At 36.7% G+C, this 17,088-nt stretch overlaps 1 protein-coding gene across 5 annotated transcripts in view; it reads right to left on the bottom strand.

The window, feature by feature from the left end:
* Positions 1-15,592, bottom strand: part of LOC101341097 (uncharacterized) — a 39,793-nt gene extending 24,201 nt beyond the window's left edge. For 3 of the 5 annotated variants that reach the window (XR_002825178.1, XR_002825179.1, XM_023737880.1), the window contains exons 1-4: positions 15,000-15,592; positions 13,357-13,484; positions 11,362-11,551; positions 280-427 (exon numbers count right to left, since the gene is read on the bottom strand). Coding sequence is in view for 1 of the 5 variants with exons in the window: in XM_023737880.1 (XP_023593648.1) it covers positions 280-427; positions 11,362-11,387 (174 nt within the window). In the remaining 4 variants the exon portion in view is untranslated. The remainder of the gene's footprint in view (positions 1-279; positions 428-11,361; positions 11,552-13,356; positions 13,485-14,999) is intronic. The other 2 variants (XR_002825181.1, XR_002825180.1) reach the window with 2 other exon arrangements.
* Between the last annotated feature and the right edge of the window lie 1,496 nt (positions 15,593-17,088).

Below are 17,088 nucleotides of genomic sequence, written 5' to 3'. Positions count from 1 at the left end.
ACCTCAGTAGGGGAAAGGAAAGGGAACATTCTGGTTTTTGTGGTCATTTTCTTTGCTGCTCACCTTCTCCTCCTCTGTTTGTCTTCCTTCCTCCACCCCCGGCTTCTTCCTGTTTCCTCTCTGGGTTGGGTCTGAGTGTATCAACCTTTCATTTTGCCCACACCCTTACAAGACATATTTATTTAAGAAGTTTATATACTTATTCAAAATTGTTAGATATAAGATAAAGCATGTTTTATAAGTTTATCGTTAGGTAAAATGTTAACTTAAAATATTTACCAGGGATGATATTCCAGAATCCGAGCGTGAATGAAATGCCCTTCTGTTCCTTGACAGAACCAGTCGAGTGTGAGTATCACTTGAATCAGAGGAGTGTGATGAAGTAGACAGACAAACCTCTTGACTGCTTGTGTTTTGGCCTGAGGAGCTGAGTGAAAGAAAATGCTTATCTTTTAAAGTCTTCAAATGTAAATCTACCACCACCACCATCACCAGTTACCCTTCAGTGGACTCTGACTGATGGCGACCCCATGAGTGTCAGAGCAGAACTGTGCTCTCTAGGATATTCATTGGCTGGTTTTTCAGAAGTAGATCACCAGGCCGTTCTTCTGAGGTTTCGCTGGGTTGATTAGAGACTCCAGTCTTTCAGTTAGCAGCTGAGTGCATTAACAATTTGCACCACCCAGGGATTCCTCAAATGTAAACACCCTTGTTTAAAACAACAAGAAATTATAAGCAACAGTTCTCCCATTTTTAAGAGAGATACATGATACCCTAGGAGTTTCTTAGACCTTAGAAGGACTTCTACATCTTGTCATAATTCTAAATGTGTTTATGGTTAATAGTCACTCACTAAAAATTCTCCCCAAATGTAAGGGTGTCTATTTAGACTGCTTGCCTTGGAAAAAATAATGTCATAGTACATACAAATACATCCACACACACCTATAAGATACTAAAGAAGAGTTCAGTCCACGTATTAGAGCTATAGCTACTGATTTGGCACGTATAATAAGCATCCCTAAACCCTTGATTAAAAGAGCCCTGGTGGCTCAGTAGGAGGAGCCCTCGTGGCACAGTGGTTAAGCACTGGGCCGCTAACCAAAAGGTTGTGGCTGGAACCCATCAACTGCCCCCCGGAGAAAGATGTAGCCATCAGCTCCTGTAAAGATTTACAGCCGTGAAAACCCTATGGGACAATTCTACTCTGTTCTACAGGCTCGCTATGAGTTGGAATCAACTCAACGGCAGTGGGTTTGGTTTTTTTCAACACTTGATTGATCTCCCCATAAAACTGGGCTTTAAGTTTTCCCCCAGATTTTTCCCAAACCGCTTATATTTCCTCCAACTGGTGGCAAGTAAATAAAAAAGTCAGGTTCTTTCACCAGTTTTACTCACTTTGAAATGCTACTCAGCCAGTTCATTTAATAATACTCTAATTCTCTCTGTATACCTATCTTCATAGCACTGAGATGGGAATTGTCTTCTCTACTCTTTTCTACTAATTCTCTCACTTATTACTCATTGTTCTTCTTATACTTTTCCCTTTTGTCATCACCAATGGTTCTATATTTCTCTTCTGGAATTGGTGCTGTATAATTTTAGTCCAGTAATTTAAAAATAATATCTACATATACTTTTTCATGTAAAGTAAAAGTTGAAATCATGCTTCTTTTTGTTTCTGGCTTCTCTTTCCTCTTAACAGATTATTTTTCAGGCTTCAAGAATCTTAAGAGAAAGCATTCTATATTTTATGGTATCGTTATTATGCCTCTATAGCAATTTAGCATACAAGAAACTACACATTTCTGGTATATTGAAGTTGTCTTCATAAAGTACAGTATAAAAATGTCTTTCGTTTTTCATTTATAAACTGAGTTGGTACAGTAAAAAAGGACAACCATTACATCATATTCTAAAAATACCATTACAATGCCATTAAAAGAAATAAAACTATGCCCTGTTATCAACAATTATTCCTCCAACTGTCATTAAATAAAAAATAAAGAATTTGGTCTTAGTTACGTGAAAAAGTCAGAAAATACATGCCTCTCATATATTTCCCACTTGAGCAATTCTTCAATAGTTTAGATATTGTTTCTTAAAATTACCAAAAAGTATCTTGACATAAAAAGAAATTAACAAACATTAAAACAACAATGCCAAATTGTCTAAATTTTATTATTTCTGAAGCAGATAAATCCTGCTATCGATAGCTGGAGATTTGGTCAACAATTAGGAAGAAAAATAATGGGAAATGGAATAATCTATCAGGAGGTGTACAGTTTGGTTTAACTGACTTTTTTTTTTTTTTTTGGTCCATTTGCCTTTGATTATTAAAATAGGCTTGCCATTTTCTGCCAAAATGAAAACAGGAAAACGAACACAGCTGAATCTTTCTTCAGTGGCTGGTGTCTTGTGGTTCTAAACTCTAGTGCCCCACACACAGTGGGCGGTGGCGTTGGTAGAATAACCTGGAAATTTCACTCTCTCTTATTTTTTAATCTGCACTGTGAGAAGTGGTCTCATTTTGGGCACAGGAAAAAAGTTCACATAATTAAAGATCTGATAAGAAAGATCCAGTTAACTGGATTTTTACTGCACTTTCTTGGGTCATGCTATAAGGGTAAGCACAGCAGCAGCAAGGTGAAATTAAGTTTTAAAAGGAAGTGAAAATTATCTCATCATCTTAGTTTACATCGATTTTTTTCAGGTTTAAGCTAGAAGAACTCTCTATGCCATTATCCTGATCACTACTAGGTATTTATTAATAATAGAAGGCAATTAAAACGTTGGTAACCCAAGTAGATAGGCAACAACATCCCCACCATCTCACACACACACACACACACACACACACACACACACTCACACACTCTCTCACATACATTCTTTTTTTTTTCAGAATGAATTTAAGAATGCTCAAGAGTTGCAGCTACAGACAGGTCATCTGAAAAGATTCTAACCAGCAGATGACTAATCTGGTTGTCTTTGAGTGTGAAATGTCTCTATGGGCTGAAAAGTCCAAACCCCTTCCCTCCCATTGTTTTTTTAACCCCCAAGCACCACACCATAGTGTGCTGATAAGGAGCAATGTCATAGGATCCTGTACAAAAACTTTGGGGAATTCTCAAAATCTTCATTCTGTTACTTGTATCACAAATTCATAAGGAATTTTTCTGCAGTCTGCTTTACAATACAACAAGATCATTTCTGATCATTTAGTTTAAAAGAGAAAAGAGAAATAGGGTATATTCCAGATTATACAACTAGTCCAAACTCCTGCATCATCTATACCTTCCTTCATGTGCACATAACTGAAGTCAGAATTGCAGGACCTGCAAGTAGCTAGGAATCTGAAGAATGCTACTACTGTGGCCTTGGACAAGGCACTTAACGTCTCTGATTGTTACTTTCTTATCTTTAATGTTCTGAAGGGTATACGGACTCTGCTTGAGGCTGCTTATTGTTTTGTAAAACGATGGCTATGAAGACAGTTATTATTATTATTAATATAGTAATGATTGTATAGCTAACGTTTATTGAACGCTTGTTCTATGCTAGGCACTAAGGGCTTTACATGGCTTTAGTCGTTTAATCGTCACAATCTCCTCATGAGGTGGGTATTATCTTTTGATTTTACAGATGAGGAAATGGAGGCTCAGAGAAGTTGGATGTTAAGAGTTGTGTCACCCAAAAATATATATTGGAATCCTAACTCCTATACCTGTGAATGTAATCCCATTTAGGAATAGGGATTCTATGCTATGTTAATGAAGGGCATATCAGTGTAGGGTGTGTCTTAAACCTGTGGACTTTTGAGATATAAAAAGAATAGATTAGACAAGGAGAGAAGCAAGCACAAATGGGGGAAAGATAGATGTCATGTGGAGATTCAAAGGAACAGAGGAATGCCAAAAACAGAAGCTGAAACAAAGATTTTCCCCCAGAGCACACAGAAAAGAACATTCCCCTAGAGCTGGTGCCACACTCTGAATTTGAACTTCTAGCTTCCAAAACTTTGAGAAAATAAATTTCTCTTCTTTAAACCACTCACTTATGGCATTTCTGGGACAGCAGCACTAAGAAACTAAAACACTGGGTGACTTGCCTGTGTTGCCCTAGTAATGGCCACGTGTTCTTAACCACTAGGATAGATGCACATAAGCTACTGTGGTTCTTTAAATAACTGTAAAGGTCTATCATGATTAGGATGCAGTTATTATTAACGGAAATCACTAATATTGATTTTTCTTATTTTGATTGCTCCACTTAACCACATATAAATAATTATACTAGTTAATAGAACATGTAAATCTGAGCACTTAAAATTTACTGAAAACAAAAGTTAAGCCTTCAGTAGTAGAACCTACACGAACACCATTCCAGGTAACATCAAGCTGCTTTTAAAACCCTCTCCCACCTCTGCTCCCCAACAAGAAAATAAAACCAGATACATGCAGTTTAGTTGGTATATTCGTTTACTCGGTTTTTTAATCTTTCTGCCTGTGGTGAACAAAGAGTAATCATAAATTACAAATCTAAACTCTTATGAAAGAGAAGTTAATTTTATTAATGCTCCAGTACAAAGCTGCCACAGAGAAGGTACCATGGCTAAAATTCTACAGCATTTGTCAGTGGTGATTTATAGTGTCTTTAAAATCATAAGCATTATCTGAATTGGCCATCTACTCTTGGTTTGCAAAAGCGTATAATGGCTAACCAGAAGGAATCAGGTGAGCTAAGCCTGTTGGATGAAAAACAACAATAATATAACTTATCGATCCATGAACACCTCTCATCAGAAGATTGCAATGTCCTTTGCAATCACGAGTTTATAAGCCTCATAAGTTGTATGCTGCAACGGGTGCTATCTGCTTAATTAAAATGTCAAGTTGATGATTATGTAACTTTGTAAGGCAAGCAGAGGAGAAAGGGCAGATGGCCTAGTTTCTGAGGTGAAGCTGAGCTGTTGAGCTGAATGAAGCCATGTTGGTGATACACCATACAGAGAGCCAGAATGCTCTTTTACGACACCTCAAGGTTGTCAATGTAGTACTGAATATAACTCAATTTCTAACTTTTCGTTTATATTCATTGCAGGTCCTTTGAAGGAAGGAAAGAAAGAGAGCCTAGTCTTATTGTCCAGTTAACAAAGAGCAGTTTTCACAAATCGCTAAACTCCTTCCAACCCCAAATATTGAGCTGGCTTCTCAAATCCTTTAAGAGCTTGCTAAAATGAGGCACTTCTGAGATATGGGCTAGAAGAAAATTACCATGGGCTCTAGAGCATTAAATGTGGATGATAGGAGATATAAATTCAGCTTCTTTGATTTCTTTGAGCATTACTTTTATGTTTTTTAAAGCATGGAATCCCTGTCTTCCCTGTGCCTATATTTATTCATTTGTAAAATGGGTTATGATTAGGCTACCTGCTTGCTAGAGATCTAATGAGATAATAGAAAATACTCCAAACTGAATTATAAAATAGGCAAAAAATTTTATATTAGAAGTTATTAATTTCTGAAATGGCAAATTAAGTATACCAGATTTTTAATTTAAACATCACTACCACGTTTTGATAGCTCTCACCACCAAACCTATCAGTTTGTCATACTTTGGTGACTTGTGTGTTGCTATGAAGCTAGAGGAGCCCTGGTGACACAGTGGTTAAGAGCTTGGCTGCTAACCAAGAGACTGCAGTTCTAATCCACCAGCCACTCCTTGGAAACCCAGTGGGGCAGTTCTACTCTGTCCTATAGGGTTGCTATGAGTCAGAATCCACTCGATGGCAACAGGTTTGGTTTCTCGGTTTTGTTATGAGGCTGGAAACTATGTCATCAGTATTTCACATACCAGCAAGGCACCCATAGTAGACAAGTTTCAGCGGATCTTTCAGACTAAGACAGACTAGGAAGTAAGGTCTGGTGATCTACTTTGCCAAATTGTTGTTACTGCCAGGTGCCATTGAATTGATTAGGACCCATAGCAGCCCTACAGACAACAGAATGAAATATTGCCTGGTCCTGAGCCATACTCACAATCATGGTTATGTTTGAGCTCATTGTTGCAGCCACGGTGTCAATCCATCTCATTGAAAGTCTTCCTCTTTTTTGCTGACCCTCTATTTTACCAAGCATGATGTCCTTCTTCAGAGATTCATCCCTCCTGATAACATGTCCAAAGTATGTGAGATGAAGTCTCTCAGCATCTGGCTGTACTTCTTTCAAGACAGATTTGTTTGTTCTTCTGGCTGTTCATGGTATATTCAATATTCTCACCAACACCATAATTCAAAGGCATCTCTTCCTCTTCTGTCTTCTTTATTCATTGTCCAGTTTTCACATGCATGTGAGGTGATTGAAAACACCATGACTTGGGTCAGGTGCACCTTAGTCCTTAAAGTGACATCTTTGCTTTTTAACACTTGAAAGAGGTCTTTTGCAGCAGATTTGCCCAATGCAGTATGTCCTTTGATTTATTGACTGCTGCTTCCATGGGCGGTGATTGTGGATCCAAGTAAAATGAAATCCTTGACAACTTCAATCTTTTCTCCTTTTATCATGATGCTGATTATTGGTCCAGTTATGAGGATTTTTGTTTTCTTCATGTTGAAGTGTAATCCATACTGAAGGCTGTGATCTTTGATCTTCATCAGTAAGTGCTTTAAGTCCTCTTCACTTTTAGTAAGCAAGGTTGTGTCATTTGCATATTGTAGGTTGTTAATGAGTCTTCCTTCAATCTTGATGCCGTGTTCTTCTTCATATAGTCCAGCTTCTGGGATTATTTGCTCAGGATACAGATTGAGTAAGTATGGTGAAAGGATACAACCCTGACGCATACCTTTCCTGACTTCATATCTCACAGTTCTGTTTGAACGACTGCCTTAGTTTATGTACAGGTTCCTCATGAGCACAATTAAGCGTTCTGGAATTCTCATTCTTTGCAGTGTTATCCATAATGTGTTATGATCCAAACAGTCGAATGCCTTTGCATAGTCAATAAAACACAGGTGAACATCTTTCTGATATTCGCTGCTTTCAGACAGGATCCATCTGACATCAGCAATGATATCCCTTGTTCCACGTCCTCTTCTGAATCTGGCTTAAATTTCTGGCAGTTCCCTGTCTATGTACTGCTGCAACCTCTTTTGAATGATCTTCAGCAAAATTTTACTTACATGTGATATTAATGATATTGTTTGATAATTTCCACATTCTGTTGGATCACCTTTTTTTGGAATGGTTACAAATATGGACCTCTTCCAGTCGGTTGGTCAAGTAGCCGTCTTCCAAATTTCTTGGCATAGATGAGGGAGCACTTTCAGTACTGCATCTGTTTGTTGAAACATCTCAATTGGTAATCTGTCATTTCCTGGAGTCTTGTTTTTCACCAATGCCTTCAGTGCAGCTTGGACCTCTTCCTTCAGTACCATTGGTTCTTGATCATATGCTACCTCCTGAAATAGTTGAACATTGACCAATTCTTTTTGGTACAATAACTGTGTATTCCTTCCATCTTCCTTTGATACTTCCTGCATCATTTAATATTTTCTCTGTATAATCCTTCAATATTGCATCTTGAGGCTTGAATTTTCTTCAGTTCTTTCAGCTTGAGAAATGCCTAGCATGTTCTTCTCTTTTGGTTTTCTATCTCCAGGTCTTTGCACGTAAGACTTTACTTTGTCTTCTCGAGCCACCCTTTGAAATTCTGTTCAGCTCTTTCTTTCGCTTTAGCTACTCTATGTTCAAAAGCAAGTTTCAGAGTCTCTTCTGACATCCATTTTGGTCTTTTTTTTCCTTCCTGTCTTTTTAATGACCCCTTGCTTTCTTCTTGTATGATGTCCTTGATGCATTCCACAACTCGTCTGGTCTTCGGTCATTAGTGTTCAATGCTTCAAGTCTATTCTTGAGATGGTCTCTAAATGCAGGTGGGATATGCTCAAGGTTATACTTTGGCTCTTGTAGACTTGTTCTAATTTTCTTCAGCTTCAATTTGAACTTGCATGTGAGCAATTGATGGTCTGTTCCACAGTCAGCCCCTGACCTTGTTCTGAGTGGTGATATTGAGTTTCTCCATCGTCTCTTTCTACTGATGTAGTCAATTTGATTCCTGTGTATTCCATCTGGTGAGGTCCATGTGTATAGTCACCATTTACATTGGTGAAAAAAGGTATCTGCAATGAAGAAGTTTTGGTCTTGCAAAATTCTATCATGTGATCTCCAGCGTCATTTCTATCACCAAGGCCATATTTTCCAACTACTAATCCTTCTTTGTTTTCCAACTTTCACATTCCAATCGCCAGTAATTATCAATGCATCTTGATTAAATGTTTGATCAATTTCAGACTGCAGAAGTTGGTAAAAATCTTCAATTTCTTCATCTTTGGCCTCAGTGGTTTGTGTATAAATTTGAATAATTTTAATAATTAACTGATTAATTAATTTTAATATTAACTGATCTTCCTTGTAGGCATATGGACATTATCCTATCACTGACAGTGTTATGCTTCAGGATAGATCTTGAAATGGCCTTTTGCCGATGAATGTGACATCATTCCTCTTCAATTTGTCATTTCTGGCATAGTAGACCATATGATTGTCTGATTCAAAATAGTCAATACCAGTCCATTTCAGCTCACTAATGCCTAGGATGTCGATGTTTATGTGTTCCATTTTATTTTTGACTATTTCCCATTTTCTTAGATTTATACTTCATACATTCCACGTTCTGATTATTAATGGATATTTGCAGCTGTTTCTTCTCATTTTGAGTTGTGCCACATTAGCAAATGAAGGTACTGAAAGCTTGACTCCAACCGTGTCAGTAAGATGGACTCCACTTTGAGGAGGCAGCTCTTCTCTTGATTTATATACTGTAATTAACACATATACAGATTAATATTTATAGGACTATTTAAATTACTTATTTTTTAGTGCCTTCCAACTTGAGGGGCTCATCTTCTGGCACTATATGAGACAATGTTCCGCTGTTATTCGTAACGTTTTCGCTGGCAAATTTTTTCAGAAGTAGACTGTTAGGTTCTTCTTCCTAGTCTGTCTTAGTCTAGAAACTCCGCTGAAACCTGTCCACCAAGGATGACCTTGCTGGTATTTGAAATATTGGTGGCAAAGCTTACAATATCACAGCAACACACAAGCCACCACAGTATGACAAACCAATTAGCCAGTGAAAACCCTATGTATAACAATAGCCACAACAATGGACTCAAACATACCAATGATCATGAAGATGGGCAACATCTGTAACACTTCTCTAGAAGGAAAGCTTGCCAACTTCAGTAGTTTTTAGTAAATTCACTGATGTTTACAGAAGTGAAAGGGTATATTCAAATATCAGAAATGATGCGCATAGAGGGACTGAGGTGTTTTGTTTCCTATACAAGATTATATTTAGACATTTTAAAAACTTTGTTATAGCAACATATATGACTATTGTTTGGAAGATTTTCAATATCTGAGGAAAGTTTACTACTTCCTATTTTGTTATAACTTTGAAAATTCAACCACATTCAATAGTACAAGAGAAAAGGAAAATATAGACACATAAAAGGTAATACGTGATCTATGCAGATCTTATGAACATAGATAGGAACCACAGTGGTACAGTGATTACGTGCTTGGCTGCTAACTGAAAGGTTGGTTGTTCTAACCCACCATGGATCCATGGGAAAAAGATGTGGCAGGCTGCCTCCATGAAGATTACAGCCTAGGAAATCCTATGGGGCAGTTCTACTCTGTCCTATAGGGTGGCTATGAGTCAGAATTGACGGCAATGGGTTTGGTTTTTATGAACAGAGATAAAACTATAAAATCTCAAATGAAATTAACTATTTTATGAAGGTAGTATGAATAAGTTTTATGTGCAGAAATACGATTGAAAAATACTGGCACTAAGAAAACTTCTTTCCTTCTGTCCTTCCATCTTGTCTTCCTGATTTCCTCTCTCTATATATATATTTCCCTTCAAAATTTGAAGAATAAAATAAAATTTAATTCTTAGCTTGGATATCACTTCTTAAAAACTGTCTCTAAAATAATTTTAAAGATTTACTAACTGAATAATAATAATACCAAACCAAGCACAACCCACTGCCATTGAGTTGATTCCGACTAATGGACACCCTATAGGACAGAGTAGAACTGCCTCATAGGGTTTCCAAGGAGCAGTTCATGGATTTGAACTGTTGACCTTTTGGTTAGCAGCCAAACTCTTAATCATTGCGCCACCAGGGCTCCAAACTCAAGAATAAAAATACAGATAGTAAAAATCGTTTACATAGTTTCCAAATAATGTTCCTCTCAAACAAACAAGCCTGCTCCTCTTGGAATCACGTATTTAAAGGTGTTAGCAAGTGGGACAAAATGAAGTTTATAATTCTACACATAATTGCTAACTATTTAAGTCATCCTGTTTCTTGCTAGGTAGCAACTAACAACAACAATTGCTTTATTAGATTTCACAAGTCCATTTCTCCAATTAAAACACATTTCATTTTTAACATTAAAATGACATAATATCTGGATGCTTCCTGAGATGAGCACAGTTGGGTAGCAAACACAGAATGTCTATCACAGCTTTGGCCTCCAAACCCGTACATAAGCAAGATTCTTCCCTTAACTATGGGCAGTAAATGAAAGATGTAAATAAATTTTATACCTTTGCATTAATCATCAATAATTTTAGTGTAATAGGCATGGACCCCAATGAACTTTTACCAAAAAATTAAATGTGCAAGAATCGTTTATTAAAGAAATAGAATCAGGTTATACACTAATAAAAAGAAAAAACAATTTAACAAACCAGCAAACCCACTAATTGTATATTGTTTAATTATCAGCATGCTTGGAGAAATATTTTTAGAGATAGCTTTGAAATTTAGGAGTACAAGGAAACAAAGATTGAGTTTAGGCCTCTTATTTAATCGGTTTTGTGGCTTTAATGAGCTAGTAAAAACCATTTCTTCTAGAAATTTCATCTAAACTTAACTATTAACACAAATACAGATTTCCTCTCAGCTGTCTTGTCTATTCCCCCCTGAAATTCACACATGCTGTCTTAAAGACCCCTGTGTGTTTATAAACATACAATTACCAAAACAATAAGTCTATCTCTCTTTGTTACAATGATGATCACAGAAGTTGCATTGCGTTTGTAACTAGTTGCATGGTATTAGGAGGTTGGTGGTGAGGTTTGCTTCTCTCTCTAACAACCATTATTTAGTAACACAGGCTGCATCACTTTAAGTTCTTAAATGACACTTAATCCGGTGACCTACCTACTTTTTTTGTAATTCTGTCAAGTAATGACTAAAGTTACTTTTAACATTTGTTTTCCTACCTTTCAGCCATGTCTTGCTGGTGCATAAAATTCTTCTGGCCTTCATGAAGCTATTTTTCTGAAGGCATTTTTCATTATGTTTCCAGGAGGAGATATGAGAGCTGTCCACCAAGAATCTGCAACCTCTTTTGGGGGTCTTCCACGGATTCACCGTGTCCAAGAAAACAAGCTGTTACTTAGCAACGTGGCCCTGTAGGAAGCATTGTTACCAATCTATTAGAGCTCATCAAAGCAATTTCTGCGCTCCTGGAAGCCGCGGTAACAGTGAACATTGTTTCTGGGGAGTTGGAGTTGTCTAAACAGTAGTATAACTGAACCTTGACTAAAGAAACTTCAACGATAGCAGAGGGAAGAAACGTCCATAGCATTCCTAGAAAGCTTGCTGTCCTCAGTTCTATTATTTCTCGAATTGTTTGCGTTTGTCCTGGGTTTTGTTGAAGTGGTACTTTGTGCAATATGTTCCTGAGCATTTGTTTTCCTGCTTCTCTTCTGTAGTTTCAGAACGAGAGGAGGAGCAAAAGACAAGTTATCTAATTCCTACTTGAATCTTGCTCAAATAAAACTCCTTTGAATTGAAGACAGGGGATTCTGCCTCGTTTATGACAAGAAAGAAATCGTAAGTTTATATTTCAATGAAATTTTTCTCACATTTTCATAGAAAAGGGATAAAAGAATTAAATGGCATACTCATTTCTTTGTGCAACAAGCCTGCTAGAAGTGCCTGCTAGCACTCTGAATTTTTAACTTCATGATCCGATAAAATGTAAAGTTCTCTAAACCTGTGGCTTGCATATCTCCTTTTCCCAAAATAGAAAAATACCTGCGTTTTTGAGGACTGAAAAAATTGTTGTTTGCCAAAAGCACAGTAAACTCCTCCATTGTCTTTATTGCTTTAGAGAACAACACATTTGGAAAATCATTTTATTTAAAATCTGGTTTCAATACAAGATAGCTGGCATATTTGGAACAAACATGTTTTTCCTCTTCTGCACAGTGGTAATCTATCCATATACAGAAAAAGTTTCGGTAACCTTATGGATGTGTTTCATATCAAAGGATTGAAAATATGTTCCCTTTCACATTAAATTTCTAACAGAATTTCTATAACAAAATCCATTTTTCTCAAACTTACGTGCAATAATTTTTAAGCTGATACTTAGCATACAAACCTTCCGGTTTTGTTAGAAAATATAATTTAAAATATTTGGTAAAGATCGGCAAATTGATTTGCTTTTAACCACATTAGCATAATTTTAAAAAAAATTATCAAAAACCTAAAATATCATATCTCAATTTTCTGTATATGTTTTTCATGTAGAGATACAAAATGTAAGGCATTTCCTTTACTCTTATCTTTTCTAACCATCCTGGGAATTTTCCCAAGTCCAAAGCTTCTACACCAGTGTCATCCAAAAATGAATAAAACAAAATAAATCACAACTTTTCTTAACTTCCAATTCTTGTCTCATAGCCCACAACAGCTGCTCCATACCACCATCTTCCTCAAGTATATACTATGTAGTATCCCACCAGTTGCCTTTGAGTTGATTCTCACTAATGGTGACCCCATATGTGCAGAGTAGAAATGCACTCCATAAAATTTTTATGGTTGTGGCCTTTTGGAAGCAGATTGCCAGGCCTTTCTTCTGAGATGCCTCTGGCTGGTTTGAACAGTCAACTTTTTGGTTAGTAGCCGAGCATTAATCTTTTGCACCACCAAAGACTCCATGTGATACACCAGTATTTCTCAACTCTAACTGCCTTAGAATCACCTTGGGTGATTAAAAAACATCCAATGACCAGGTCCTTCCCCAAACAAATAAATAAAAATATGTGGAAGTGGGTGGGTCCTAGTTATCATAATGTTGTAAAAGATTCCTGCTATAGACCCTCAATCCCTCACTTACCTGCACCTATATCTATGCAGCACAATATGGTTCAAGAAAAATTTACCACCTCGCTGATGGTCTCACTCTAAAATATGTAACTACTCACCTCAAGGTGTTCCCTGGCAATCATACTAGATTCCCAGATCCATTCTCCTCCTCAGGCTCCCAGATGATTTCTGCATAACTTCTTGCTCCTCTAACTTCTGTGATCTATGTTCCCGTCCTCACTCTCACCTGAACAATCAGAAATGAATTATCACCAGATAACCCTCATCATGCATCTATCTACCCATTAACTCTGCTTTCCCTTCTTTTACAGGTATGAATTATCAGTGCTTTTATCTTCACTTGTGGACTAGATTTTACCCCTTCAAGGCCATTGATACAGAAATTCTCTCCCACCTCCTGCATCATTTTTTCCTCTCTACTGGATAATTCCCACAAGCATACAAATGTGCTATAATTTTTCTTATCTTAAAAAATAAAATGATATCTCTCTTCAGCCTACTTCTTGCTTCAACTTCTATCCCATTGCTTTACTTCCATTAAAGTAAACAGTACATGGGAAAAACCTCAAGTATTGTTTATGTTTGGTGCTCCAATTTTTCTCTTCCCAGTCTCCCTTGAACTCACTTGAATAATGTTTTCACTTCTCCACTCCATTGAAATTGCATTTGACAAGGTCACTAATGACCTTCAAGTTACTAATTCTAAGGGTCAATTCCAGGCCCTTATTTCCTTGCTCTATCAGCTACATTTGAAACATGGAATCACTCTGTCCTCCCTAAGCACTCTTTTTATTTGGCTTCTAGGACTCTACACTCCACTGGTTTTCTTATTCTCTACTCATACGCCAAATCTCTTAACACTGCTGTGCTCAGACATCAGTCTTTAGGGTTCTTTTCTCTTACCTCACTCCATTAATGATCTTATCCAGTTTCGTGGCTTTAAAAACCATCTATATGCTAATGATTGCAAAATTTACAACTTCAGGCTAGACTTCTCTCTCCCTTGAATCCAAGACTCATACATTCACCTGTTTACTTGAAATTCCTCTTGGATGTCTTATAGGCATCTCAATCATAGTACTCCAAAAATAAAGTTCTAAACCCACCTTTCAAGTAGGCTCCTTTTAGATGCCAAAAATCATAGGATCATCCTCAACTACTCTGTTTCTGTTAAGCATCACATCCAATTCTTCATGAACGTGTGGAACTCTACCTTAAAAATATATTCAGAATCTGACCACTTCTTAACACCCCCAGAATTACTGGGCTGGTATGAGAGCCCCAATATTTCTTAATATTATTACAACAGTGTCTTTACTGGTCTCTCTCTTCAGGCCATACATCCCTACAGTGTGTCCTCAAACACAGCATCCAGAGTTATCCTGTTAAAATATAAGTCAAATCATGTCACTCTTCTGATGAAAATACTTGATTGGTTACTCATCTTACAAATGAGTAAAGGAACTGACACATCTGATGTGAAACAATCATAATATCTTAAAGTTGAAAGACACTTTGGAAATATTCTCAAAACTATCAGAGTTTAAACTATCTGAAGTTCTTTGACAAATTCCAAAATATCAATTATCTGTTAAATACAGTTAAGCAGTTGGTATATGCTGTTAGACAATTAACAAACAAACAAAAAAAACTCTACTACTTTTTTCTTAGGATTCAAGATCAGTTAAAATAAAGAGTATATCAAATTTGGAATATGCACTGTTAAAAATGTCATACTTACAGGTACATCTCTGCGTGATGAAGGATTTTCTGAAAGTTGTGAAATCAAAACAAATTACAGAACTCGTAAATAGTGTAAGACAGTGGCAGAAGTTTAGCTACCAGCCTCCTAATATTTTCTCCAAAAAAATGATACAAAAGAAAAAACAAAGGAAAAATATATCTACACAAAACAATAAAATCAGCATACCTTGAGAACAAAGAATAGTGAAACTTCAAATTTACTATGAATTAAAAAAAAAAAGAAAACCCGAGTATGTCTCTCCTGTGTCAGCCCCAGCCTCATTTTACAGCAAGACTTTAGAGCACGTGAAGGCTGACAGAAAAACTGTGGAGAGGATGGAAAAGGGAGTGGGTCTAAAGTTGATCTACAATATTGCCCAAAAGATTAAGTCCACTCTAAATCAGAAAATGCTGTAAAAGTGCCTAGGCAAAACAGAGCAAAGACTACAGGAAACAGATTTCAAAATATGCAAGATTTCACCCATAAAGAGACAGAGAGTGACAGAATGGATAAAAAAAACAGGACACATCAATATGCTGTCTGCAAGAGACACACCTTAGAAACAAAGATGTGAACTTGTTAAAAATCAAAGGTTGGAAAAAAATATATCAAGCTAACAACTACCAAAAAAGAGCAGGAGTAGCAATACTAATCTCAGATAAAATAGACTTTAAAATAAAATCCACCATAAAAGACAAAGAAGGATACTATATAATGATTAAGGGGACAATCCATCATGAAGACATAACCATAATAAACATCTACGCACCCAAAGACAGGGCTCCAAAATACATAAAACAAACTCTAACAGCACTGAAAAGAGAAATTGACAGTTCCACAACAATAGTAGGAGACTTCAACATACCTCTCTCACTAAAGGACAGAACAACTAAAAAGAAACTCAGCAAAGATACAGAAGACCTAAAGGGCACAATCAGCCAACTAGACCTCATAGGCATATATAGAACACTCCATCGAACAGCTGCAAAGTACACATTATTTTCCAATGCACGTGGAGCATTCTCCAGAATAGACCACATCTTAGGTCACAGAGCAATCCTCAACAAGATCCAAAATGCTGAGATAATACAAAGTATCGTCTCTGAACACAATGCCGCCAAGGTAGAAATTAACAACAGGAAGAGCAAGGAAAAAAAAAATCAATTACATGGAAACTTAATAACACCCTGCTTACAAACCACTGGGTAATAGAAGAAATCAGAGATGGAATTAAAAAATTCCTAGGATCAAATGAGGATGAAAACACATCACATCAAAACCTTTGGGACACAGCAAAGGCAGCCCTCAGAGGACAATTCATAGCAATAGAAGCACACATCAAAAAAGTGGAAAGAGACAGAATCAAAACATTAACTACACAACTCAAACAAATAGAAAGAGAACAGCAAGAAAAGCCCACAGCCACCAGTAGAAAGGAAATAATAAAGATCAGAGCAGAAATAAATGAAATAGAGAACAGAAAAACAATAGAAAAAATCAACAAAACCAACAGTTGGTTCTTTGAAAGAATCAACAAAATCGACAAATCACTGGCCAGACTGACAAAAGAAAAACAGGAAAGAACGCAAATAACCCAAATAAGAAATGAAATGGGGGACATTACAACAGACCCAACTGAAATAAAAAGGATCATAACAGAATATTATGAAAAACTATACTCCAACAATTTGAAAACCTAGAGGAAATGGATAAATTTCTAGAAACACACTACCTACCCAAACTACAACAAAGTGATGCTGAAAATCTAAACAGACCCATAACAAGAGAAGAGATTGAAAAGGTAATAAAAAAAAACTCCCAACAAAAAAAAGCCCTGGCCCAGATGGCTTCACTGGAGAATTCTACAAAACATTCAGAGAAGAGCTTGTACGAGTACTACTCAAACTATTTCAGAGCATAGAAAAGGAAGCAATGCTTCCAAATTCATTTTATGAAGCCAGCATAACCCCGATACCAAAACCAGGCAAAGATGCCACAAAAAAAGAAAATTACAGATCAATATCTCTCATAAATATAAATCCAAAAATTCTCAACAAAATTCTAGCCAATACAATTCAGCATCATA

The sequence above is a fragment of the Trichechus manatus genome, unplaced genomic scaffold (genome assembly GCF_000243295.1).
Source record: "Trichechus manatus latirostris isolate Lorelei unplaced genomic scaffold, TriManLat1.0 scaffold00110, whole genome shotgun sequence".
NCBI classification, from domain to species: Eukaryota; Metazoa; Chordata; class Mammalia; order Sirenia; family Trichechidae; genus Trichechus; species Trichechus manatus.
Note: the sequence above shows the minus strand (reverse complement) of the source record. Positions and strands in the feature narration are given on the sequence as shown.